Below are 27,507 nucleotides of genomic sequence, written 5' to 3' on the forward strand. Positions count from 1 at the left end.
TAGTGTAGAACACTGTCAGGTCTCCTAGGAACCTATCTATAAAACATAGTGTAGAACACTGTCAGGGGTCCTAGGAACCTATCTATAAAACATAGTGTAGAACACTGTCAGGGCTCCTAGGAACCTATCTATAAAACATAGTGTAGAACACTGTCAGGGCTCCTAGGAACCTATCTATAAAACATAGTGTAGAACGCTGTCAGAGCTCCTAGGAACCTATCTATAAAACATAGTGTAGAACACTGTCAGGGCTCCTAGGAAACTACCTATAAAACAGAGTGTAGAACACTGTCAGGGCTCCTAGGAACCTATCTATAAAACATAGTGTAGAACACTGTCAGGGCTCCTAGGAACCTATCTATAAAACATAGTGTAGAACACTGTCAGGGCTCCTAGGAACCTATCTATAAAACATAGTGTAGAACACTGTCAGGGCTCCTAGGAACCTATCTATAAAACATAGTGTAGAATACTGTCAGGGCTCCTAGGAACCTATCTATAAAACATAGTGTAGAACACTGTCAGGGCTCCTAGGAACCTATCTATAAAACATAGTGTAGAACACTGTCAGGGCTCCTAGGAACCTATCTATCCACTTTCTAGTTCTCAAAAGCAAACACAGTTGAAGCTATGTCAAAGTGAAAAGTGACATTATTATACTCTGGGAACTCTTCAGACCCCTGAATATAATATGTGCAGGCCCAGGGGAAAAGTTCACCTGAGCCAAATCTCCATTTGTTCCATATTGTCTTGTAAGTCTTGCCATGGTGGTCAGGACTTACAAGACTCTATTGCCAGCTCAGTGACTGGCTGATATAAAAATAACCCTTTAACTCAGGGTCGGTGGAGGTTGAGTTTTATTAAAAGTGAAGTAATATATATGAAATCAGTCCACAATATATGAAGACCATTAAACGTGAATATTTACAAGCAGCAATATATGATATAACTGAGAGGTTTTTCTTTACAGAATGGGTACGACCTCCGGAAACTAAAAAGGCCAACACAAGTAGATACCCATCGGCTCTGTTCTACCTCACGTGAAGCAAGAACATCAATGGTTTATTATAAACCAGACCATCAGCTCAGTACTGACAGATCCAGAGAAACCTTCCATTCTGAGGAGACATCTAATACTGACAGCAGTGTCTCCAACTTCCAGGAGTATGTGGCTCATATAGTTTGGGCAGCAGATAATGACAGGACATGCCACCCTCCCGATACTCTCCATATTTACTGTGCAGAAGGCAACGACTCAAGGTTTGGGAGCCTGAGTTCTTTATATTCTTCTAGCACTGACGAAGACTTGAGTTTTGGTTACCTCAGTGAATGGGGACCCAAGTTTGACAGACTTGGAGATCTCTTCCATCCATCAGACACTCAAGTATAGCTAGATGTAGACACATTTTGTAGAGCCCTGAGCTTTGTTAACTTATAATAGGAGATTTTTTTATATGGAACGTCCAATAAATATTCTAGAAGAATTAAGACATGACCTGGCTGCATCTTTATTTATCGTGTGTTCATAGTACGTGATGGAATTCTTCGCTTTGGACTATCTCTACTTGTTAAGTGTCCTTTGACAATAAGAAGTGATCTACAGTGATCTTGTCTCTGTATAGCAGTGGTTCTCAACCTTTCTAATGTCATGACCCCGCAATACAGTTCCGAATTTAGCTCCACCCACTTTTATGTTGACTCTGCCCATTCTCATTCATTTTTCATGTGCTCCCACACAGTATAATCCTCCTACAGTCACCCGTACATTATATGTCCCCTCGCCATCTCTCACCCAGTTTCATATAACCCCTTCATCTGCTCCCAGTTTCATGTCCCCCCTCCATCTCTGCCCCCAGTTTCATGTCCCCCCATCTCTGCCCAGAGCTTCATGTCCCTCCATCTCTGCCCCCAGTGTCATGCTGTCCCCCCCCCCTTCATCTGCCCACAGTTTCATGTCCCTCCATCTCTGCCCCCAGTTTCATGTTCCACCATCTCTGCCCAGAGCTTCATGTCCCTCCATCTCTGCCCCCAGTGTCAAGCCGTACCCCCCCTTCATCTGCCCACAGTTTCATGTCCCTCCATCTCTGCCCCCAGTGTCATGCCGTCCCCCCTCTTCATTTGCCCCTTCATTATGTTCCACCTTAATGTTTAACACAGGCGACCCCTGTGTTTTGGTCATTTGACCCCTGCCGGGGTCGCAACCCACAGGTTGAGAACCGCTGCTGTAGAGAATCACAGTTGTAAGTGTTCAGTTTCCCTGCAGCACCTCCACAGGGGAAGTTAAGTATTACACAGTGCCTATGAGCAGTTCTATGGGCCTGGACCTACATTAGTAGTCAATCCACCACATTTTGGGGCCTCACAAGCAATCCTTGACTCCATACAAGGGGCAGATATTACATTGACTTTGTAGGAGATCTGGGTCTAGGACTCATTTCATATTACATGTAACAGTGCCGGTTCACTATAGTTGGGGGTCCTAGTACAGATTTAATATTGGTGCCCAGGAGCTTCGCCTTACGCCTCTGTGCTAAACTAAAACAATAACTTACGACTTATTGTGAAATCTGTTTTTCAACTGCGTGGTGAATATTTTCTGCATTTATTAATATGAACACCAGAGGGCAGTATAGGTTGGAATATCCTGATCTCAGGAGACACAGGTCAGATATAAGACGTATCCTGTTTGTATAATTCTTGTCTATTAGTCCTGGATATTTCTCCTAATAATTGTATATCATTTACAAAAAAAAGCCAAACCATTTTCAATAATTGCAATTTTCTAGATAATCTGAGACCCTGTCCGAGTGGTCATGACTATTCCTGCACAGATCACGCCTGCCTCCATGTTGTGTGGAGCTGTAACATTGCCTCTATAGACATCGGTGAGACGCCAAGAATTTTTATTTGTTTGTCACATTCATATGAGCTCAGCAGAAGAAATAATAGTGCGGGTATTTTAGTAGCAGACACCATATGGCAGTATTTGGAGTGCAGTGACTTCATGTGACTGACCATGAGCATGAAGGCCAAGACCCCTTATACATGACCGAGTGTGCATCTGATGCGGGGCCGTGCGGGGTGCAGTTGGATGTCGCTGGGCGTGCAGTCTGGGGTGCATTCACGCCTATGGGTGATTCTGATCCGTTCTGTTCCGATGACACAGATGATTATAAAGTAGGTCCTATCCTGCTCCGTGGAGCAGTTGACCCCTCCATGTATCCACGCCGTGCCCAAAAATGTATCCTTATTAACTAGTATTGAACTCTATGTGAGGAATAAAACAATGGCAGCACATGGTTTTGTTGTCACAAGCTCTTGGCTCGGGGCCTGGTCATACACTGCTGTAACTTCATTTCCCTCTACATTGTAGTACAAGAGTCAGCTCTGTCTATGGCTTCTGTGTCTGACCATACAGATTGATACCCCATGTTTATCCAACTAGTTCTATTGATAGCACGGACAGAACTAAAATTCAATAGGCCCCAAAGCAAAATCAGGGATGGGCCCACTTTCCTTTACAGTAAACCGAACGGCTCCATTCTTATCAATAGGATTAGGATTTAGGTGAGGTCAGGGGTGTAACTACCGTAGAGGCAGCGGAGGCGGCTGCCACAGGGCCCGGGCCATTAGGGGACCCGGTGACAGCCGCTACCGCTGCATTTCTTGTTGTTTTTTTTTTAATAGGCCGTTACGGGCCCTATTTACTTCCCAATCCTGGCTGGGCTGGGATCGGTAAGTGACACCGCGGACCCCACAAATACTATCATTATCACTATCATCTTTGCAGACCCTCGAGTATAATGATCGGCGGACCGGGAGAGCTAAGGGAACGTAAAAAAACTGTTACTTACCTCTCCACGATCCTGGCCAGGCCTCCTTCCTGACATCCTTTCTGACGTCTCTGACGTCACATGAACCCGGCCTGCTTCCCGGGTCATGTGACACCTGACGTCATTTCAGAAGGATGGCAGCGGAGAAGACAGCGTAGGAGCCGGGGACAGGTAAGAAACAGTAATTTTTTATGTTTTTATTCCCCCGGGTCTCCGATTATTATACTCTGGGGTCTGGGGACCCCAGAGTTTAATAATTGTTTATGGGTGTCCACAGTGGGACATAATACTGTGTGCAGGAGCCACTATGGGACATAATACTGTGTGCAGGGGCCACTATGGGGGATAATACTGTGTGCAGGGCCACTATGGGGGATAATACTGTGTGCAGGGGCCACTAAGGGACATAATACTGTGTGCAGGGGCCACTATGGGACATAATACTGTGTGCAGGGGCCACTATGGGACATAATACTGTGTGCAGGGGCCACTAAGGGACATAATAGAGTGCGGAGGAGGGGGCCGGTCGAGGTCTTCGACGTCGGTGTCGGTTGGAGGGGGCCATGTCAAAAGTTCGCCACGGAGCCCCGCTATTCCTAGTTACGCCACTGGGTGAGGCAACACGGTGGCTCAATGGTTAGCACTGTAGTCTCTCAGCCCTAGAGTCCTGGGTTCGAAACCCACCAGAAACAACACTTGCAAGGAGTTTGTATGTTCTCCCTGTGTTTGCGTGGATTACCTCCCATTCTATAAAGACATACTGATAGGGAAAAAAAGTACATTGTGATTCCTATATGGGGCTCACAATCTACATTTAAAAAAAAACTAGGATTTAAGACTTCAAATATAGTCAAAATACAGATTCGACTATCTCCGGCACACCCACTCAAATGCATAGAGTGGCGCACAATGTCCAATGATCAACCACTATGTTAAAACAGGGATCCAAAGTCCCCTGTTGTTTAGATTGTTGGGCGTCCCATTGGAAAAGGAGTAACTTGCTGTGACAGGAATACCCCTTTAAAGGGGCTCTATCAGCAAAATCATGCTGATAAAGCCCCACATATGCGTGAATAGCCTTTAAAAATGACGTATGAGGGTTGGATTTTCTGGGCTGAGTTGTATTTTTCAATGGCACCATATTTTACTCTATAATTTATAATTTTATTAACTCTTTTTTGGGGTAGCAGGGAAAAAAAACAACAATTTTGATATTGATTTTTATGTCAATACATCTTTGCCACACACTGTATGGTATATATAACATGTTAAGCTTATTCTGTGGGTCAGTATGGCGCGGTGATACCAAATATGTACAGGCTTTTTACGTTTTACTAAAAAAAAATAGACTGTTTTAGTTTTGTATATTCCGAGAGACATTTTTTTTTCACCAACCTACCTGTGTGAGGACTTGTTTTTTGCAGGACAAATTGAAGTTTTAATTTGTATATTTTTATAGAGTACATAGAACTTTTTGAAAAATGTTTATTCCATTTTTTTGGGAGGCCAAATTAATCTAAATATAATTTTTGCCATTTTTATTTTTAACTGTGTTCACTGTTGGGAAAAATAATGGGATAATTTTATAGTTTAGGTTGTTACAAATACAGTGATGCTAATAACTTTGTTAGTGGCACCAAAAACAAAAGTTTATTCCTTTTTAGCATTACAAAAGATTGCAACGAGTGATGATTTCCACTTTCTGCTCTATATTTTTCACCACTAGGGGCACCATTAGAAATGTATTTTTCACTCTGATGCTGTATTGTAAACAACAGATGATCCAGAAGGGAGTTTCTTGTCTCCTTGCTCTTGTTTTTCTTCTCTGTCCCGTACTTTGTCTGAGTATCTCACATTCTGTAGGCCACATGCTGAGATTATGCAATGTGACATGTCATATGCAAGTGTTTTCCCAGGTTATCAGGCAGGGACACTACATGTATGAGAAGATAACCCGGACACAACAAGGACATCATGGCTGGGTTTCTGACAAGTCCCAGACCATAGAAAGTTCCTGCATTCATGGTCATATCCATTATCAACTGTGCAAGACGGAAGATGTCACCAGTGAGCTGGTTAGAGAAAAAATGTAAAATGCCGCAAAATTATTAATTTTATTTGGAAAAGTTTTTATCTTTTAATTGTCTACAAGTATAAAGCTAGTTATGTTCATTGGAAAACCCTTTTAGGCTGGGGCCCCACGGGCTGGAAACACCACACGAAAAATTATAGTAACTGCAAAGTGAATGGGATTCCTGGGAATCCCATGCCCACTTTGCAGTAAAAACCGCAGCGCGGACACGCTGTGATTTCCAAAAACGGTGCGGTTTTGGAAATCGTAGCATGTCAGTTATACCTACAGAAACGCCAGTGGCTATCCCGTAGATATACAGTCCTATGAAAAAGTTTGGGCACCCCTATTAATCTTAATCATTTTTAGTTCTAAATATTTTGGTATTTGCAACAGCCATTTCAGTTTGATATATCTAATAACTGATGGACACAGTAATATTTCAGGATTGAAATGAGGTTTATTGTACTAACAGAAAATGCGCAATATGCATTAAACCAAAATTTGACCGGTGCAAAAGTATGGGCACCTCAACAGAAAAGTGACATTAATATTTAGTAGATCCTCCTTTTGCAAAGATAACAGCCTCTAGTCGCTTCAATGGGACTGCTCGTAGTGAAAAAAGCAGCCCATTCATTTCTATGGGGAGCGCTCGTATGTGAAATGTGCTGCGTGTTTTAGACATGTCAGTTATTACCATGGGTGATAATATAGAATATAAGTAAACCAGCACCGATTGGCGTACTATTCTAGGCCATCAGCACTTGTTATCGGCCCTGCTAATGGGCCGTACAGAATTGTCTGTCCATCGCTGTCACTTGCGGCCATTTTGCTGCATAGTAAGTAATGTAGATGTTGTCTTTACGCCTCCCTGTCGTCTATTCCACCAAACCTGTGGATGTTACTAGGACATATAGTTTGCATTCAGCCTGGCATGTCTTCTTGAGCAGGTCTCCTGGGGAATGATCCTACATCACAGCTGCTACCGGGCTCAAAAGACACTGCAAAGAAAAACTGCAAATGAAAATAGGAGGGGCCTGTACACACAAAGGCCATATGTATTCTCGCTTTCACTCATAAATTAGCACCTGCTATTGTTTGGCCTATGCAGCAAAGACACAACCAACTGCAGAGCCCAGGCACGCAATTCACTGACACAGAATATTAACCCTCACTATACCAGGTTATCTCCTCTCCTGCATGGTAAACAGCACTCCCCTTTAATATAGAATATCATATACAATTCCTTTAAGAGTAGGTTCACACGACGGAAACCAAAGAGGAATTCATTTTCATTTTCCGCTGCCGTATTTGGCTGCTGTTTAGCTGTGACGGGATGCCGAGACGGGGGCATTGTCATTCTGCTGCGGCGTTCCGCTTCTGCTCGCAGTAAGATTAAGCGGGATGCTTACTTGTTTTTTCAGCTTCCTGTTGTGATCCTTACCTCCCATTGACAACAATCCAGCCCCAAATCTGCAGCAAATTCCTAAGGGTTCTTTTAACACGGATCAATATCAGCCAATCAATACAATCTTACGATATACTTTCTGTATCTATCCCTTGTGGTTTTCTAGATCTCTGCTTGCTGTCATTCATTCTGCTTACTCCCAGTGGATAAAAATCAGTCCATGGTCATGTGATAGGAGACAGGTGCACACCTCGTTATCGTCACAGCACAGTAATTAGCCTGGTAACAAACTGTGCACCTGTGTTATCACATGACCATGGACTGTACATCACGTGACCATGGACTGTATATCACGTGACTATGGACTGTATATCACGTGACTATGGACTGTACATCACGTGACCATGGACTGTATATCACGTGACTATGGACTGTACATCACGTGACCATGGACTGTATATCACGTGACTATGGACTGTACATCACGTGACCATGGACTGTATATCACGTGACTATGGACTGTATATCACGTGACTATGGACTGTACATCACGTGACCATGGACTGTATATCACGTGACTATGGACTGTACATCACGTGACCATGGACTGTATATCACGTGACTATGGACTGTACATCACGTGACTATGGACTGTACATCACGTGACCATGGACTGTACATCACGTGACCATGGACTGTATATCACGTGACTATGGACTGTACATCACGTGACCATGGACTGTACATCACGTGACTATGGACTGTACATCACGTGACCATGGACTGTACATCACGTGACCATGGACTGTACATCACGTGACCATGGACTGTACATCACGTGACTATGGACTGTACATCACGTGACTATGGACTGTACATCACGTGACTATGGACTGTACATCACATGACCATGGACTGTATATCACGTGACTATAGACTGTACATCACATCACCATAGACTGTACATCACGTGACCATGGACTGTATATCACATCACCACAGACTGTATATCACATGACCATGGCGGTTTCCCTATATGTAAAAAGTAAAATGTAAAGTATAAAGTCCACAGAGGAAACTTTGTGGACTTTCTTTGAAAAGAACTGCAGGAAAGTGGTGTGGTACAGTCGCGGTTTGTCCTGCAATGCTTTTTTTTGCTGTGGCCCTCTGTATGGGGCTTTAGCCTATATATGATCACTCATCCCTATACAGTTTACATGGTGATATGTTCTTCCAAAAAATATGTTTGTTTTTTTTACACCCTACACATAAAAGTAAACCGAACATTGATTTCAACTGGACCAGACCGCTATTTATATATGGGATCTTATTAGAGCTGATTTAGCTTCTGACAGAGGTGCTATAGCGCAGCTACACATCTTACTTTCTAGTTCCCATTGAAAACGCATACTTTGCTGCACTGAACGTACATGCGTATGGGGTAGTTTGGAAAAATTCTTGTGTGGTCAACAGCTACTTAGCGGGCGCCTTTAGATCCGATTCACATCTGTGGACATGATGGGTCTCTCTGACGGTAAGATCCACTGAGTGCCGTATCCTTTTGCTGGAAATAAATAATGCTGCATGCTGTGCAATTCATTCTGTCAAATTTGATGGAAATAGCAACTAATGACTAAACTGAAAGAAAAGTTAAGCAACTTGAAGGACAAAGGCGTTACAGAAGACTCACTGTGTTGTTCCTCTGTTATTACTCCTGGTAATGTATGAATAATTAGACAATTGTGCGTTATTATTTCCCTTTTGGATAGCATTGACCCATAGACGAGGGCAATGATAACACCAGCCCAGCTCAGCTTGATACCAGTCCAGTGTGCCACTTTTCTCAAATGTGGTGTCCGCGGCAGTCACAAGATCGACAAAGTGGTGCATTTTTTGCCAAAAAACAGACGTGCACCAAATGTGCCACTTTTCCAACACGTAAATGGTTAACTTAGTATATTGACTATACTGACTAGAGATGGGCGAATCATTTTGCATCGAATCGGACTCAACCCAAATATTCCAAATTGTTCAGTTTTTAACATGTTGCACTGCATCTCGGACAAACTACATTGACCACTGCAGGTAAATTATTATAGTCTGGGATCTCTTCAGACCTCAGAGTAAAATAGATTATTAGGCCTCATGTACACAACCACCTATTTTGGTCTATCTGCTATCCATAATAAAGGATAGCTAACGGAATCTGGACCCACCAATTTTTATATTTTTACAGATCCATGTGGGAGCCCCAAGAATGGAGCAGGTCCTATTTCTATACATCTTTGTAGAACGGTTTGTTTCTTCTATTGATACGGTCTGTGAAAAAGCATGGACAGCATACAGATGCCATTACGGTGCTGTCCATTACATTTTCACAAACCTCATGACCCTGTGGGTGAACTTTTACGGGCCTCTTATTTTTTAATATTTCAGCACAGAGCACCACTTTTAGCTCTCTCTCACAATCCCGGACCTGAAGGTAATTGATACCGATGACCTATCCACCGGATCAGTCAGGATCCGAGACACAGACCATGTCCCGATCAGCCATATAGGTATATAGCTGGAAGTTGCCCCTATTCAAGTGCAGTTCCAGGCGCCACCACTACAGCTGTATACAGCTTCCAGTCTGTATAGCATAAAGGTAACTGCAGCCCCCTCCCATTCCATCTCATTGTCCATGAAAACCACAGCTGGTAAGGCTTTCACAGACCCCTCGTTCTAATCCATTCCTTTGTTTTGTCATAGGATTAAATACTAAGGCTATGGCCCCACGTTGCGTAAATGCAGCTTTATTTGTTGCAGATTTTGCTTCGTTTTTTGAGCCAAACACAGGCAGGGTTACAAAATGAATGGGAAATATATGGGACGCTTTTATACTTCTCCCCTCTGCTCAATCCACTACAGGCTTTAAAAAAAATATGCAGTAAAATCTGCAAGAAACCCCCAAAAAGAACATGTTTCCACAACAAGGGGGCCTTAGCTTAAAATGGATCAGTCTAATGATCCCATAGACTGTTAAAAATAGGGCCATTATAGGACATTAAAAGTGCTGCAGGAAAAATTGTGGCAGCAACGCATTGCGGTTTTTACTGCAGCGCTTTTCATAGAAAGTAGTTTTCCTTCAATTATTCGCCTATAGGGAAATGGTCAGCATTTCCATAGGTATAACAGACATGCTGCAATTTCCAAAACTGGAACATTGCCGCTGCACACATTTTTTCACCATGTGTGGATGTGATTAGCTAGGATCCCATCCAATTTGCAGGGACTATAAAGTGTTGAGGTTTTTGCAACAGCCAAACCACGGCATTTACATCACACGGGGCCCTGACTTAAAACTCCATGTCGCTGCAACATGTTTGCATCTTGTTTTTAACACTGAAGCCTATGGAAGGTGGGCAAAAATTAATTACCAACAGATAGTCAACTATTTGTGGCCATTTTTCTTTCTTTCTTTTTGAAGAACATGAAGACTATGGGGGGAAAAAATGGGTCCGCTATATACAGACGCTTCTTGACGAGCCCCGGTTTTTCAGACAGGATTTACAACACCCAGCGCAGATGAGACCAACAATGATAGGAAAGTAAGAAGCCTATTGGGTCCCAGAAGCTTGTTGACAACAAAACTTTACTTCCCCTTTAAGTGCATGTGTTTCTTCACGCCCCGTTTTCTGACACCCGTTCCCACACCGATCCCGCCGTTAAACTTGTTCTATGTGTCTCCCCCTCCATATCCTGCTGACCCCCACTCTCCGTCCTCTGCCCGGACTTGCCCTCTCAGCCGCACACATGATTGACAGCTCCGCTTGTATATAAGCCTGGCCGCACGAGTCACGTGCGTTAACGACAGCCCGCCCCCGGCGTTGGATTGGCTGGCGGTCTCCGGCAACGTCACGAACCGATCAGCTGTTTGCAAACTGAGTTGTACAATAACAAAAGCTTCAGTTGAGAGGCGAGAAGCAAACGGGAAAGAAGCGGAGAGCGCCGAGTCCTGTGCCCCGCACACCTGTAACTGCTGTGATCCGCTGACCGGTGCTTACAACTACCTCAGTAGCGTTACTGGACACCGTAACGGCAGGAGAGTAAGTAATAACGGGACAGTCACGGCACTTGTGTAACGGGGAGCGGCTGTGCGAGAGGAAACTTTTCTCTGTGCAGGGGACAGACCGTTAGCCGGGGGATTGCGGCGTTATGGAACGTTCGCGTTTTAGAACGTTAGTTTGGAACGTTCGCAGCCGCGCAGTGATTAGAACACCGGCGCGGAGCTTGAACGTTCGCCCGGCGCCGTTGTTTTCTCTTCACTTGTAGCTGCCCCTTTTCCTTTGTGTGACATTCATGACGTTGTTGGGTTGAGTGGTTTGTATCGGGACTCCGCCCATACTACTACTCCCTGCCTATGGTCTCCTCTTTAACTGGTGACGTCATGAGCTTTCAGCAGTGACGTCCACGTCTAAGCCCCGCCTGTCTCAATCTGACCCCTAGTACCCTGCTGTAGGTTAGCTGACAACAAGTTCAAGGAATTGTACTATATATACAGTACGTGGAAATCTTTCACTTGGTGCTTGAGTTACCTCTTTGTGTTATGTAGCATTTACTGTGTGTAGCTATTAACCTACTTCCCAGAGGTAATGGACTGCTGGGACTTGTTGTCACACAGCAGGTAGAGAGTTGTTAAGTGGTTATATTGCAGGCCTTTGTGTATTGACACAGGGAATAAAATGCTAGAAGCACTTGTTGTCTTGGCACTAGGCTGGCACAGGGTTGATGTATTCCTTTGGCTTTGTTCCTGGAAAAGTGGGGGAGAATACTAAACTCACTCAGGCGAGTAAAGCGGTAAATTACCTAAAATAACTGGGTTATTGACAGAACGCCAAGGCCTGTCTATAGATACTGAGAATACACCTGAATATATATATATATATATATATATATATATATTTATTATTTTTTATAATTTTTTACTTTTGCTTGATCCATTCTCCTTGTGTGCACATGGACCGGTGCGTCCACAGCTAGTTCTTGGTGACACCAAGCAGCTTATTGTCATTGACAAATGTTTGTACACTCTCTGACGTACATACCCAACCTCTCCTCCTTTAGGACTCCTTCACACGCACCCTCTGTGGCGTTTGAGTTCTGTGTGTGTATATAATATTTATGTTTATATTAGGCAGTGTTTTTTCTTTACACCCTTGCCATTTTAGAAGTCTATGGAAAATTCCCATACCCAGACCTTTTTTGATCTGACATTTCATGGGTCCCTCTCTAAACCTAGTGGGATTTACTATTAGACATTCTGAAGTGGCTCGTAGGCTTCTACAGCTTGATCACTTGGAATACTGAGAACCTCATGTTCAATTTTGTGGATCTTGCTTAGAAACTTAGGATCAATGTATAATATTGGAATGTGCGGTCCTTGTCCTTATTTTTGTCTCCTCCTCTCTAAAATGTTGCACTGCAAGTCTTTGTTTTTGTTTTGTTAGTCTCCCCTCCCCTCATCTCCCATCCCCCCCCCCATCTTCCCCACCAGCACTCCTCCCATTTGCCCCAGGTGTCTTCAATTAGCAGGAGACTACTTAAAGGGAGCCTTCTACTAGTTCAGTCCTTTGACTGAGACCATATGGTAAGGTGAACGTTTTGAGATATGGTGATTATGGGGCTTTAGTCTGGCTGCAGGGGACTTGCTGGGTAGCTCCTCCTGTGGTGCTGTGCAGTGTTGCACCCTATAGAGTTAGGGACCCCTATACAGAGGAGCTGTGAAGTAGCTAGTGCGCTTATACACCTTGATCAATAAGAGCCTCAATGTTTATTTTTGTAGATCTTGCTATGTTGTACTGGGATGTGCGGCTTATGTCTGGCGTCTGTCACTGAAAGTCGTAGTTGCCAGTGGTAAAAGTCTTTGTAACTCTGGAACAGATGTGAATTTGGCCTTAAAGGGGTTTTCTGGGACTTTTTCATAGCCGACCTATCCGATAGGTCGTGAATTAAAAATCATGTTTGGCACCAGGGCCACCAAAAATCTTATTTCACAAGCCATATGATGTCCCCTTTATCAGTCACGTGGCCTGATTGCAGCGTAGTCCCAGTTAATGGGCTGATCTGTTGTACAAAGCTACTGTACAGCTGTATATATGCGTGTTGCAACCTATGTATATATGGGTGCTGCAGCCTCTTCAAAAAGCTGATCGACCAAGGGCCTGGGTTTTGGACAATCCTCTTTAATTGGTCACAATTCCCTAAGGCTAAGAACAGGCAGGACGGGTTCGTGGCAGAATAGCCAATGTTTAGCCTACTGCGAAGTAGTGTCAGTGTAGTAGATGGGATTTAAAAAAAAAATCCCATTCACACAATGCAGAAAGCAAAACCCTCAAACAAGACACTTTGTGCTGTTTTTGAACACACATTATTGGTCTATGTTTGACCACGGTTTTGCAATGCAAAGGATGAAACCCGGGCCAGTGGGCTCAAACTGCCCCTTAAAGCCATGGCAAAAAAACAAAAACAGCTGACAAATCTCCAGTGGACATCTCAATTGTTAAGACAAAATTGTGTGATAACCACCAGGGTCATGTGGTGTGACCTCAGTCCTGGCAGGGAATCCAGAGAGCACTGGCATGGGGAAGGGATGATGGACACAAGTAGAAAAGACTTGAGTGTTTTTTTGTTTTTTTGTTTTTTCCCTCTTTTTCACCTCCCCCCTCTGCCTTCCTGAGTACTGAGATTTTTGGACAACCCCTTAGTGTCCTTTGTTCTGTTGCCATACACTGCACATGGGTCTTAAGAGTCCAACTGGGCATCTTCGTAACTTTTTATTATGTTTTTTATGGCTTCTTACAATGTGCAGATTTATTTTTAACCTGTTTATAGCTGCTATTTATACATGGCTGCAGCCACAATCCTAATATAACTGGAAAAGAAATGTTTCGTCGCAGATGTTTTCTGAAAATAAATACCCACCTCCCTGGTCGCTCTGTCCTGGTTTGCTCTTGTAGTCTAGTGTTTATAGGGAATGTTGTGTGTGAATGAGGGACTATAGAGGGTATAGGTGCTGAATCTGGGCATTGTGGGCAGCTGCTACAAGGGGGAAATGCCAACCTACTGACCAAGAAGTGAATTCTCAATTGTGGGGCCCGATCGTTCTGATAAGTGATCCCTCTACAACACAAACCCCACCTAATAACAGGATTACGCTATACAAATTGGGTATACCTTGCCATGGTCCCATATCTGCCTTCCCGGATCAACACTCTAGGGTTATAGGTTGGACTTGATGGACTGATGTTGATGTCTTCATCCAACCTCATCTATTATGTAACTATCTCATCTCTGTATGCTTGCAATTATACACTGATGCATTGGGATTTTTAATGTACTGTTTCTGACCTGTTTACCATGTCCTTAAAGAGGACCAACTCCAGTTCTTAGCATCTGTTAATAGGCTAAGAACTGGATTTAACTATTCCACTGATTTCAGCACAGTTGGTATGTTCTCTGTAGCCCCCATCGTTCCTGAGCAACAAATGTGTGGTTAGTTTTGATGTGAGGCAAGAGGCTTCAATCGGAGGTAGCCAGCATCAAAGCTCAGAATCTCACCCCTTGTCTGTTCCTACCTGTCACTGCCCTCCTGACAGTGCAGAGACTATATAGTATAAAAGGCAGCAAAATTAACAGCATTGATTGTCTAGGAATGGTGGGGGCTAGAGAAAACATTCCAACTGTGCAACTTGATGCAAAGAACTGGAGGTGGTGACAGGGGGTCCTCTTTAAGAAATCTAATTGAGGTGGCCTACCTCTGCTATTTTTATTATTTTGTTGAGAAACCTGCTTAGAATGATCCATGACACCACATATGAGATAGCAGGTAGCGGCAGGCTGCCAGAACAGGAGGGCGATTTCCACGGCCAATTTAATCCTTTTGCTGAGTAATTGTTTAAGTAATTTATTTATTTCTGCTATTTTTGCATTGATGAGAACAAGGTGTTCTAAAGAGTCTGGACCTTCCCTTGTGATAACTGGTGGTGTGAACTGAATTTTTTTTTTCTTTTTTTCTGTATGCTTGAGACACAGGGTTACACAATGTGTAGACAGGAAAGAGAGCCTGAGATTGTGTGCAGGGTTTAGCTGATCGTAGTAAAATAAGGTTAGTTTTATCTTGATGGGGTTGTGACCATTGCAACATCTTTTATAAACCTTTAATATTCACTCCGTTCTCAGGATCCCTCTTGATTCCGCACTAACGCTGAACCAGGTATCCTAAAAGATAAGAGAAAGTGGCACCCGGGGCTGTGGTGTAGACCCAAACAGAGGATTGTAGCGTCTCAATGACTAGGTCTAATGACTTATTGCACAGATAGACGTATTGTTCTATCTCCTTACCTCTTCTGTCATGGAAGATCAATAGTCCCAACCATACACGTGAGGTGGTCACCCAGTCCCACTGAAATTGGTTTTCGGCCACCATACATCTAATGGCAACAGTCAGCTTTATAGTTGGGAACTTGCTGTGGTGGTTTGCAGTATTTGTGCCCCAGACGGGTAAGGACATGGAATGGCAGGATACCATCAAACGGGTATTGAGTTCTCCCTTTCCCTACAACTACAGACCTGTTTACCTTCTCAGTACGATGATGCGTCATGTACAAGCATAGCCTGCGGCAAGTGATCATGTCGGTATATATGACTCCTCCACGCTGCCTCCAGCTGTTAGGCGCCATGGGTATGTGATGTTTATGACCCTTTTTAGGGTTAGTTCACAGTGCCTGAAATATAATTGTATCTAGACAAACTCCACACTCCAGACTTTCCAGTGTCGCAGATGACAATCTAGACTGGATGCAATTGTAGCAAACCCTATGCTGTGACAAGTGTTAGTCTGGCCTGTGGTTGTGTACAATAAATATTCTCATTCCACAGACGGCTGAGATCCGGTAAGTCAAGAGGAACTGAAACACAGAATCTTCTGGAATGTTTCACATCTCTTCATGAAACAATGTTTAATGTGTAAGAATTTGGCTGTGGTTAAAGGGATTTGGGGTAATTGCAGTCAGTGTGGTTGGAAACAATGGGGTCTCTCCATGTTACGACTCGTCCTGTCACTCGTGGTTTTGTTTTAATTACAGATTAACTTTTCATAATCGTGATTCTAGAAACATTCCTAGAAATGCTTCTGAAAAAATCTTTAGAGGACCTTCCACCAACTCCGATTCTGTACATCTTTTTAATAGATCTCAACTGATTCCAGTGTAGAGAATACGGAAACTCTAGCAGCAAAAATGCCATGTAAAAAATCTCAATATGTTCCACTAAACGGTTTTCCATCACTTGGAGTTTTGTCGGACAGATCGCTCCTGGCGACATTAAAGAGGACCTTTCACCTCCTGGGGCACGTTTTGTGTATTATACTGCTAGAAAACTATCAGCTTTCATGTTCTGTGACCCCAGTGAAGAGCCATCGGTGCCAGTACCATAACTCTTCACTGTCAGAAGGGCGTTCCTGACAGTCAGGAACACCCTTCCTCACAGCAGCATCTATAGCAGACCTGGGCAATGTGAGGCCCACGGGCCACATCCGGCCCTCTGACTGCTTCTGTCTGGCCTGCATAGCTAGTGGAAGTTTTTTCAAGGACCTGTGATGACATCATCACAGCCCATCACCAGGATAGGCTATGACTCGTTAGTGGGCGGAGCCACACGGGACCGTGTGCTTTCTGCAAGCTGCCGGCAATGGAGGCTGCTGGATGATAAAGAAGAGAGAAGAGACAGCATGTGTGAGCAAGAGGAGGCACTAGGGGCAGATGTAGAGGGGCAGTTAAACTGAATGCACATGGAGAGGGGACATTAAACTAGTGGGCAGATGGAGGGTGACATTAAACTGGGGCATCTGGAGGAGGATATTAAACCATGGGGGGTAGCTGGAGGGGGCATGTCTGCCTCTAGTTGCCCCCAGTTTAATGTCCCCCTCCAGCTGCCTCTCTAGTTTCTGCTGGTTTATACTGGGGCACCAGGAGAGGGACCTAATACTGTGGGACACTTGGAGGGAAACGTTATAATGTGGGGGTGTATAATGTATGGGTGACTGTAGGAGGATTTTACTTTGTGGGGCACATGGAAAAATGATTGAGAGTGGGTGGAGCTAAATTTGCCACGGTGCGCATGGCCCTCTAGAACCGTTACAATTTCTCATTTGGCCCCATGGGAAAATTAATTGCCCACCCCTGATCTATAGTGTTGTACTGTGAGAGGGAGCATTGCTTACTGGCCAGCGATGACGCTGAGCAGTGAGGAACGTCCCCCCTCCCCCTCCCCCCCCCAGTGCTTGTCTATGGACGAGCACTATCAGGAGGGGAGAGAGGCGTTCCTCACTGCTCTCACAGTACAGTGCTATAGACATTGCTTTGAGGAAGGGTTGACCTGAATGACTGTTAGAAACTCCCTTCTGACAGTGAAGCGCTACAGGACCGGCATGATGGCTCTTCACTGGGGGCACAGAACATGAAAGCGGCGCACTGTCAGTTTTCTAGCGGTGTATTACACCGCATGTGCCCCAGGAGGTGAAAGGTCCTCTTTAAAGACATTGCGAGAAGACGGAAAGCACAGACCGGGTCCGGCTGTGAGCGTCGGTGAGCGTTTTAGGCTCTCTGCCGCGAAACCGGATTTTTTTATCCGGACACAGAGTACTGCATGACCGACTCTGTGTCTGGATTATAAAACCCGGTTTCGCGGCGGAGAGCCTAAAACGCTCACAGCCGGACATCTCTCTCACCCATTCAAATGAATGGGTGAGAGAGACTCCTGCAGGTTTCCGTCTCCTGCCTCTGTTTTAGGCAGGAAACGGAAACCTGAAGTACTGAGTTCACAACGCTGATGTGAACGAGCCGTCCTCCAGACTGAGCTATCTCAAGAACAGTTTTATATTTGTGGGGATTTTATTTTTAAGCTGGTATACCAAAAAATCTTTCAAGCCAAACAGTGGTTAGATTCACACTAGTGCCTGCTCTCTTTGGGTCTAGAGTGCACAAACAATGGAGAGGCGGACTGCTAAAACAGCAGTTGCTCAGTAAGACTGGTGGGCCTCTGACTATAATGGGGGTCTATGGGTTGTCCATTTTGTAAATGGAAAGTGGCGAAGGAAGAGTCCGCTGTGTAGGGCTTTCTCCTCTGATTTTCAGGAGTCTCTGTTGCAGAAGTGAACCTAGCCTTACCCTATTCTTTTCCTATCTGGAGTGATCTGGTTCCTTTGACTTAAGGACTTTGGTCATGTGACGTCATTACATTATATGGTCTTCAGAGATCCTGCAGTTAAACTAGAGGCTCCTGCGGACCCGAGTGGGGGTTGCCATATATCACACCTATGTCTAGTTTTCCTCACATACACTGATGTGTGCAGGGCATCGATCTGGACTGTTCTCTCCTGGGAAAGTGCTGCCTGAGGCTAGAGGCTCGCCTCGCCTCATAGCTGGTACAGTCCTGGTTGTATATGCTGGAAGATGGTTTTTCAAGACTTGCAGGATAGATCATCAGTATCTGGTTGGGGGAGGTCTGAAACAAGGGACCCCCTTCCCCCATAAGTCAGCTGGTTGAAGCAGCCACAGTGCAGTTTAATAAAGGGGCTGCTGTGTTCTCTTTGAACAGCTGATCTGTGGTGGTCCTGGGTATATCTTATAATTCTCTAGCTCTTAGTATTGTCTCTGTCACGGAGCAAAGGTATACGTCTTCCTCCGGATGGTCTTTTGAATCAACAGGGACGCAAGAGGTCGGGAGACAACAGCAATTTATTGTAATCCACAAAGTTAGTAGCCGGCGGCGGTCACATCAACCGTAATAACAATAAGTCCACAGAAGTCACAATCCAATGATAACTTTGGTTCCTTGGTCCTGTAACTAAATTCTGGCTCTCTGCAGAGCTGTGCACAGGCCGGCTAACACATACTAACTCCTAGCTACAACTATATACTAAGACTGTTACTTCCTCTATCTGTGGGTGGGGAGGGCTGAGTCACAGATCCTTCCCCCCTCACCTATACCAAGGAGAGCAGACTCCCTGTCTCCTGTGGACAATGCACCGTCCAACATCTTCTTGGAGACACTGATCAGATTATCTCCACCCATTGTCCTCACTGGTCCTCACTAGTTAGAGGTATTTGCATACAATGTGCTAACACACTAGACCCTAATCAGCCAACTACACACTGATGTTTACAACAGGTTAGAGAATACATTCCACATGAAATATATATTACACATTGCCTATAGTATAGACTCTAACCATCCCGTGACAACCCCTCCCCCTCTCAAAACATGTGCATGACACAATTGGCCTACACAGGTAAATTGGGGAATGCACATCAGTCTCTATAGCTCATATGTCCTCCTGCCGGGATAACCCATCCGCGTTCTGGTGTTGGTTCCCTCGGCGGTACTGAATGGTAAAGTTGTAGGGTTGAAGGGCTGGCATCTGTCAGAAAATCCGGTGGATCCATGTTGGCTTCTCCCTGAGCTTGGCTTCGGGTCACTGCTCCCACAAAGTGGCACTGTAGATTTCCAACATCGTTGCCTAACAGAACATCGGCCGGCAGCCCGCTCATCACACCAATTGTGCATCGTTTTGGTCCATAACCATAGTCGAGTTCCACGGTAGCTTTAGGAATACGTCTTTGAGTACCCCCTGCCAACTTGATAGAAATGCCAGGACCCTCCTCTAGGGCCTCGGGTCGCACAACTCGGGGGTCCGCTACCGTTAGGAAAGCTCCCGAGTCCCGGAATCCAACAACTGTTCGGCCATCCAGTAGGACCTCCTGCAAGTGCTTCCTCTGAAGGTTTGCGGGATGTGTGGCGGAAGGCTGAATCCCATAGACCCCTGGAGGTGGAACAGATGTGTCATTCATGGAGTCATCTGGAAATGGGGCCAAACTTTCTGTCCTAGGAGTGGTTCCCAGGTAGTGAATAGGCCGGGATGCCACGGTGGCCCGTGCCCCCATGTTAACAGGGCAACTAGCTTGCAAATGTCCAGGCCGCCCGCACCCAAAACATCTGCGCTCTAGCATTCTTCCAGTAGGTCGTTGTCTAGGGACAGGGTTGTTCATAGCTGGAGGCCGATGGGCTGGGACAGGGGTAGAGGGGGAATTGTAATCCTGAGGCCGGGCACGAAAGGTGGTTGGCTGGCTGAAGGGTGTCTGGCGGACTGTGATAGTTTTCCGCTCCTCTGCAAACAACCTCTTCCACTGCGGCTTGATGGTCAGGCCCTCATCTGCAAGAGAAGCAGCTTGCTCAACTGTGGCTGGGTTCCGTTCCAGCACCCACTCACGGATCTCAGCGGGGCACTGGGAAAAGAACTGTTCCTTAAGTATGACTTGGAGGATCTTATCGACTGTGACAGCCTCCTCTCCTTCTAGCCAGCGCTTGCATGCTTGCTTCAACTTGTGGGCGAACATGTGGAAGGAGCTTCCCCCATTGTAAGACAAAGAGCGGAACTGAACTCGGTAGGTCTCTGGAGTGACTGCATAATACTTCTGCACCGCTCTTTTAATGGCCTCATAGTCCCGCTGATCACTAGGGTCCATGGCTCTGAGAGCTTCCGCAGCCCCATCTCGTAGGTGCCCCACCAGATACCGGACCCAATCCTTCTCTGGGACTTCCATCAGGCGGCACTGGTGTTCGAAGTCCTGAAAATATCCATCAACATCCCCAGCCGCTTCCTCAAAGGTCTTGAAGTGTTTATGGGAGACATATGGTGGTTCTCTCACTGTTGGGCTGGGGGTCGACGTTTGATTATAATTCCTCATAGTTATCTCAGCCATTCGCATTTCATGCGCCATTCTTTCCTTTTCATGCGCCATTCTCTGTTCCTCCTTCTCCGTTTCCTGAGCCCTCTGTAACGCTCTACTCCTTTGCTCTGCAGTTGCTTCTAGCCCCAGCACTGCCAATTCCTCCTCATACAAAACAACCCATCTGCTCTTTTGGGTCTGTACCTGCCACTCCTGTATCTCTCCAGTCTCCTGGGGGCAGCCCTCCTCATGGTCGCTTTGCAGGGTCATCTCCTCCAGTGCCTCGATCAGTTGCTCTTTCGTTCTTCCCTGGTAACTCAGGTTTTGTTCCCGGGCCCTTAATTTTAGACTTGCCATAGTCCAGTTCCTGTATTCTGAGGTTGTGGCTCCATTAATCGCTGGGCTGCTGTAGTCCATCTCGCTGTCCGCTGTTGATCCCACCGCTGCCACCAGTTGTCACGGAGCAAAGGTATACGTCTTCCTCCGGATGGTCTTTTGAATCAACAGGGACGCAAGAGGTCGGGAGACAACAGCAATTTATTGTAATCCACAAAGTTAGTAGCCGGCGGCGGTCACATCAACCGTAATAACAATAAGTCCACAGAAGTCACAATCCAATGATAACTTTGGTTCCTTGGTCCTGTAACTAAATTCTGGCTCTCTGCAGAGCTGTGCACAGGCCGGCTAACACATACTAACTCCTAGCTACAACTATATACTAAGACTGTTACTTCCTCTATCTGTGGGTGGGGAGGGCTGAGTCACAGATCCTTCCCCCCTCACCTATACCAAGGAGAGCAGACTCCCTGTCTCCTGTGGACAATGCACCGTCCAACATCTTCTTGGAGACACTGATCAGATTATCTCCACCCATTGTCCTCACTGGTCCTCACTAGTTAGAGGTATTTGCATACAATGTGCTAACACACTAGACCCTAATCAGCCAACTACACACTGATGTTTACAACAGGTTAGAGAATACATTCCACATGAAATATATATTACACATTGCCTATAGTATAGACTCTAACCATCCCGTGACAGTCTCCAATATGGCCTCCCCTGGGATGGTTCTATAAACCATAACCTCTTAAAGATTTGTTTGCCTCTAACTCTTATAACTTTCTCTTCCAGCTGTTGTACAACCCCAAGACGTTTCCCGTGTACCTCTGAGCTGGGACCTTCTTATTTGCACTTTACCACTTCTTGTGCCACCTTGCTACCCCTGAGCCATCACTGTGCCCTCTGAAGGACTGGCAGGAGAAGACCCTGCAACTTTTCTTGGAATGTTCCAGAAGCTGAACAGCATGTTTGTCAGAGATGTCAGCACTGTTTTAAACCAGGACCCAGAACTTCTTGAAAAAGAGGATGACGAATGGATTGTGGTGGACTTGATAGGTAAGAATGTGAATAAGTCTTGTGTATTTGGAGACTTTCAGATTTTGAGATCTGTTGCATTAGGTGAGTATAGTGAACCAGAAGGGGTGCGATGTCACCGTCGCACTGGTAAGTGAATCGGTCATCACCCAACATCATAATGTCATAAAGTTGGGCTTGCATGACCTTATGGCCTTCACAACGTCCTGGGTTCGAATCAAATCCAGCCAAGGACAACATCTGTTTCTGTATGTTCTCCTGTGTCTGCATGGGGTTTCCTCCAGTAGTCCCATACTCCAAAGACATACTGATAGGGAAGCCATATTGAAAGCCCTAAATGGGCCAGTGACTGACACTGTCTGTAAAGTGCTTTGGTATATGCTGGTGCTGTGTAAATAACAAAAATACTGTCCTTGCCAGTTGCCTTGTATCTCCCCAAAAAATGCTTAAATAACCTGAACAAAATTTTTTTAAATATTTTCTAGGCTACCAAACCCTATACACAAAAAAAAAAAAAAAATCAAAAAATGGGCCTCGTCATGAACCAGGAAAAAATGACCCAGTGCTGAACTAAATCTTTTATTCGCTGCCAACCATTTAATAATTTCCATAGACTGATTATTATTTCTTAGCTGCACTAATCTGTCATGAAACATCGCCTAAGAAAATGGCAGAGAAACTGTTTACACCAGGGACCATATTTTCCAGTCTGGCTCGATAATTGTCCTATAGGAGGCCGGTAACTACCAAAATCAGCAAACTGTCAATCCTTGTCTCGTATAGGCCTGCAATGTTACATTAGTCTGACCAATAAGCAGAGTAGGTGATATATAGCTCATTACTTGTTAGGGGGCATTCACACGGAGGAAGTTGGTGCTGATCCTGCTACCATAACTCGCGGCAGAATCAGCGCAGATAGACTCCCATTGAGTTCAATGCGTTCCGTCTTCCACGCAGAACACATTGAAATCAATGGGAGGCTTTTTATCAGCGCTGATTCTGCTGCGACTTATCGTGGCGGAATCAGCGCCAACTTCCTCCGTGTCAATGCCCCCTTATAGTGCCACCTGGTGGCCTTTTAATTCTCTGAGCAGGTCAATGTCCACCTAATGTATCCAGTGCCAGTGGTCACACGTGTTCAGAATTTGTGTTTCCACCGCTCGCTTACACAGGCAGTGGCATGATTCCTGATATTTTACCGGCCTACCAATAAGAACCAGAAATTGTTTGCCACCAGCGCTGGACATATTAGAAAATGCTTCTATGTAAACTAGAACTTACTAATGGGGCAATTTTTTTTTTTTTTTTTTTTTTGAGCCTGATGTGCATTGAGTAGAAGGTACGCTAGGTTCATACTAGCATTCAAGTCTGCAACAACGGAAGGAGGACTTCACTTCTCTGCTGGTATTAGTAAAATATTTCGGAAACCCAGTGGGCCCCATTATATTCTGTGGTCTTGGGTTTCTGCATGTAAAAGCCATTTACACGCACAGGATCTCTCTCGTTGGCCCCCTGCTGACCCAAAGGACAGAAATCCAAACACTAGCATGAACCTAGCAGTATAAGAACAGTCTATATATCTTCCATTCCTTTTGTAGATGCAAATACATCGAAACTGCTGTCCTTGGCTGAGAAGACTGTATCTGGTATAATCCCAACATCATTGCAAACAAAGGCCTCTGAGGAGGTCGGCGTGATGTTACATTATGGAAGACGGACTTGCACATTCTCAGTCAGCGCCCTCTATTGGTGTGCATACGTGAGGCACTAGCTTCCTAATTACATCAGGAAAGTCAGATTTGCATATTCTTCCCATGTTCCTTTTGTAGTCAGTCTTGACTTTGGCTAAAAAAAAAAAAAGCAACAGAAAACACTATTTCCCCAACGTGGGGCCTCAGTCTAAAGGGGTATTCCTATTGGGCCTTTATGGCTATATCCATAGCCAACCTATATTCCAGACTCCCATACAAGTGAATGACGAGACCCATGTATGTGTTTCCATCCGAGATGTACACAGGTCCCAGAAGCAGATATAACCATAAGTGACCATATGGAGATCCCCCCCCCCCCCCCAAAAAAAAAAAAAAAAAAAAACCCACACCACTCCAGAATATTCTCTATCCCTTCATATACTAATAGAAATGTTTTGTCTTGTTTCTCTCCCCATTCAAGTTAATAACTGCACTAAAACACCAGAAGAAGCCTCTGCCTTTGAAGAAATCAATTACGCAAATGAAGATCCCGTCGCGAATTACGCACCAGGTGCCTTTGACCAACTTGAAGATACAAGTGACTCTCTTGATGTCCATTATGAGACATGTCTTATGGAGGAGAGCTGGTTCGTCACTCCACCGCCTTGTTTTACTGCTCGAGAGTTGGCCACTATAGTGGTGGAGACAAGCCCGTTGGAGAACCTTCTCATTGAACATCCAAGCATGTCTGTCTATGCCGTACACAATCTATGCAGAGAGCGGGCAAGGACAGGCGACTCAGAAATCCAAACCTCAACTTCTTTAAGGTAGGTTGACTTCTCCTCTAGTCACAGAATTTCTTGCTTTGGGAACGGGTGCTCTTATTTGGTTTCTAGGGTTGAAAGTAGAAGAGGTTTAGTCCATATTAAGACAGTTGTAGGACTTAAAGAGAACCTTTCATCAGATTGAGCACATGCAGTTTTATATACCGCTGGAAAGCTGACAGTGCGCTGAATTCAGCGTACTGTCGGCTTTCCCGATCTGTGCCCTGGGTAAAGCGCTATCGGTCCCGGTACCATAGGGCTTTACAGTCAGAAGGGCGTTTCTGACACTTAGCCAGGGACGCCCTTCTGCCCAGCAGTGCCTATCGCGCTGTAGAGTGTGAGCAGGGAGGAACGCCCCTCCCCTCCTGATAATACTCGTCTATGGACGAGCACTGTGAGCAGAGGGAGGGGGTGTTCCTCCCCGCTCACACTGTATAGCGCGATAGGCACTGTTGTGGAGAAGGACGTTCCTGACAGACTGTCAGAAATGCCCTTCTGACTGTAAAGCGCTACGGTACCAGGACCAATAGCGCTTTACCCGGGGCACAGATCAGGAAAGCCGACAGTGCGCACTGTCATCTTTCCAGCAGTATATAGAACTGCCTGTGCCCAATCTGATGAAAGGTCCTCTTTAAGTATCAGCCCTTTTGAAAGGATTTTCTGGGATTATTGATGACCATCAAATAAAGATGGGGGCCCATTCCTAAGGCTGCATTCACAGAATTGCATTTCATGGGTGTTGGCCAGATGTATTGGCCTTCATAGTATGTCGGCAGAGTAACTCATACCATCATCAATGCTGCTAGAAGTCCCAGGAAACCATTATCGGCCTCTTCTGGGGGAGTAGCTTAATGTCAGAGTTCCTGGTTTTCTTTAGGCCTCGTTCATATGGCCAAGTGGGTGCCGATTTTAAAGATGGACATTCGGATCACACTGTGATGCCCAATTGCCTTTCATGCTACGTTAATTTCTATTTGTTAGGGGAGGTGTTCCTTTCCAATATCGGAGCAGTTCCTATCCTGCTATCGGAATGGAGCCTCCTCAGACTGCATTCTTGGTTGTGTGAATGAGGCCTTACTTCTAGAAAACAGCCAGGCGTTTGCAATACGTCCTGAGAGGGTGGGAGCTTGGTCATTGTGTTGACCTACCACGTCATATCAAAGTATTCTGACTGCCAGCCTGATTGCAGAAAAGCTAGACTGAGTTTGATATGGGCAGGAAAATCCTGTGTGCACTTTGGCCAGATTTCCCAGCCCTAGCCAGTCAGGAGACCAGGACGACTCGGGTCATAGTCATCTAGGTTGTGAAGAGTCCCTGCCTCATACTATATCATGTGGTCTTAATCTGTATCTATAGATCTGGTGGCGACAGTACTTATATATGGTGACTGTAACTACACTTTATAGATCCTCCGTATTATAATTGTTCATCTGATTTATTTTCTTTATTTTTTTTTTTTTTTTTTTTTGGTACGTCCTTACCTGACCGATATTCCCTTGTAAGTAAGTGCATTCAACTTCCTTCAGATATCTTCAGCATAAGCATCCGGTAACTGGCAACAATACCGTGCCGTCAATGACTTAATAATTGATTGGTCATTGTCATAATTTTACATTAAATTTTTTTTTTTTCCTCTCCCCCTTCTTTACAGGTCAGATCCAGGTCATAAAGGTGTAGCTCAGCACATACGTTGCGTTGCAACTCTCGCTGCTCGAACGTCCATAAAGCCGAGCAAGACCAGACAAATCTCTAAATTGTCAAAACAGCAAATGGAAAAAACTTTTCTTAACCGAAAGAGCCTTAAACGCCAAAATCGCATTCGAGGATGCCATTCACGCCAGGTCAAGCACAGCAGGGTCATTGTTCACCAGCCTTGCCAGCGTCGGTACAATTACTGAGAGCGAGTCTGACCATTTCTTTCATTCCTTCTTCCCCCTCCCCACAAGTGATTCCTCTCCTTCGGGAGTCCGTGTTATGTAGTGTGGGCGCGCAGGTCTCTAGTGAGTAAATGCAGATCTCGGTGCAACGTCTCGTGTAGATAGTTCCTAAATCTCTTGTCTTTCTGAAATGTCTTGCATTTCAAGTTTTTAAGATGTTATTAAGATGAATACGTTCATTGTGTTGGATATGGTTACAAAGTGCTTGAGACTGGTTCATAACATCCCAGGGTGTGCTATGGCTTTGGCACTTGGCACGGCTAGATCCACCATGCTGGTATCTGCGATCTAAGCGCCTATTCTTGGGGTCCAGTGTCACACGGCTAAAGCTGCCACTCCTGAAACTTGAGCAAGAATACGATCTCTGGTTTTCCCAAGTCTTATGCAACTAGAAGACTATACGACCTAGTCTGTGGCCAGATGTTCTTGAGCCGCTGTCGTCTTCTTGGCTGGAAACCAAAAATATGCATTTTTTATATATATAGGGGGAAAAAATGGTTTTAATACATATTTATACTGTATTCTCTCTTGAAACTGAAGAGGGCTGCGTTACACCTCCCAGTATTGAGATGTAACCATTGTTTTATACTGTATACC

General features: G+C 45.0%; 3 protein-coding genes across 5 annotated transcripts in view; all 3 read left to right on the plus strand.

Moving 5' to 3' along the window:
* The window catches only part of LOC142200099 (neural-cadherin-like), a 44,672-nt gene extending 43,273 nt beyond the window's left edge, over positions 1-1,399 (plus strand). The window contains exon 34 of one of the 2 annotated variants that reach the window (XM_075270163.1): positions 971-1,399. In XM_075270163.1, coding sequence (XP_075126264.1) covers positions 971-1,390 — 420 coding nt within the window. In that variant the 3' untranslated portion in view covers positions 1,391-1,399. The remainder of the gene's footprint in view (positions 1-970) is intronic. The other variant, XM_075270164.1, reaches the window with a different exon arrangement.
* The window catches only part of DPY19L4 (dpy-19 like 4), a 149,504-nt gene that overhangs the window by 91,549 nt on the left and 30,448 nt on the right, over positions 1-27,507 (plus strand). The gene's annotated exons all lie outside the window — the stretch shown is intronic.
* TP53INP1 (tumor protein p53 inducible nuclear protein 1) lies at positions 11,256-27,045 on the plus strand. Of its 2 annotated transcripts, none has more exons than XM_075272086.1 (4): positions 11,256-11,400; positions 22,216-22,479; positions 24,631-24,976; positions 26,625-27,045. In XM_075272086.1, exons 2-4 carry the CDS (start codon positions 22,368-22,370, stop codon positions 26,869-26,871), a joined length of 705 nt encoding a protein of 234 aa, XP_075128187.1. In that variant the 5' UTR covers positions 11,256-11,400; positions 22,216-22,367; the 3' UTR covers positions 26,872-27,045. The 2 variants fall into 2 exon arrangements, with proteins under 2 accessions (XP_075128187.1, XP_075128188.1); XM_075272087.1 differs by having other exon boundaries at positions 11,256-11,350.

Source organism: Leptodactylus fuscus, chromosome 4 (genome assembly GCF_031893055.1).
Source record: "Leptodactylus fuscus isolate aLepFus1 chromosome 4, aLepFus1.hap2, whole genome shotgun sequence".
In the NCBI taxonomy this organism is placed as follows: Eukaryota; Metazoa; Chordata; class Amphibia; order Anura; family Leptodactylidae; genus Leptodactylus; species Leptodactylus fuscus.

Bases quoted from the DNA above. Each gene is read 5' to 3' on its own strand.
- TP53INP1 (XM_075272086.1), top strand. From the start codon at position 22,368: ATGTTCCAGAAGCTGAACAGCATGTTTGTCAGAGATGTCAGCACTGTT. The intron at 22,480-24,630 runs GTAAGAATGTGA...TCCCCATTCAAG, and splicing joins GATTGTGGTGGACTTGATAG to TTAATAACTGCACTAAAACA. The intron at 24,977-26,624 runs GTAGGTTGACTT...CCTTCTTTACAG, and splicing joins CAAACCTCAACTTCTTTAAG to GTCAGATCCAGGTCATAAAG.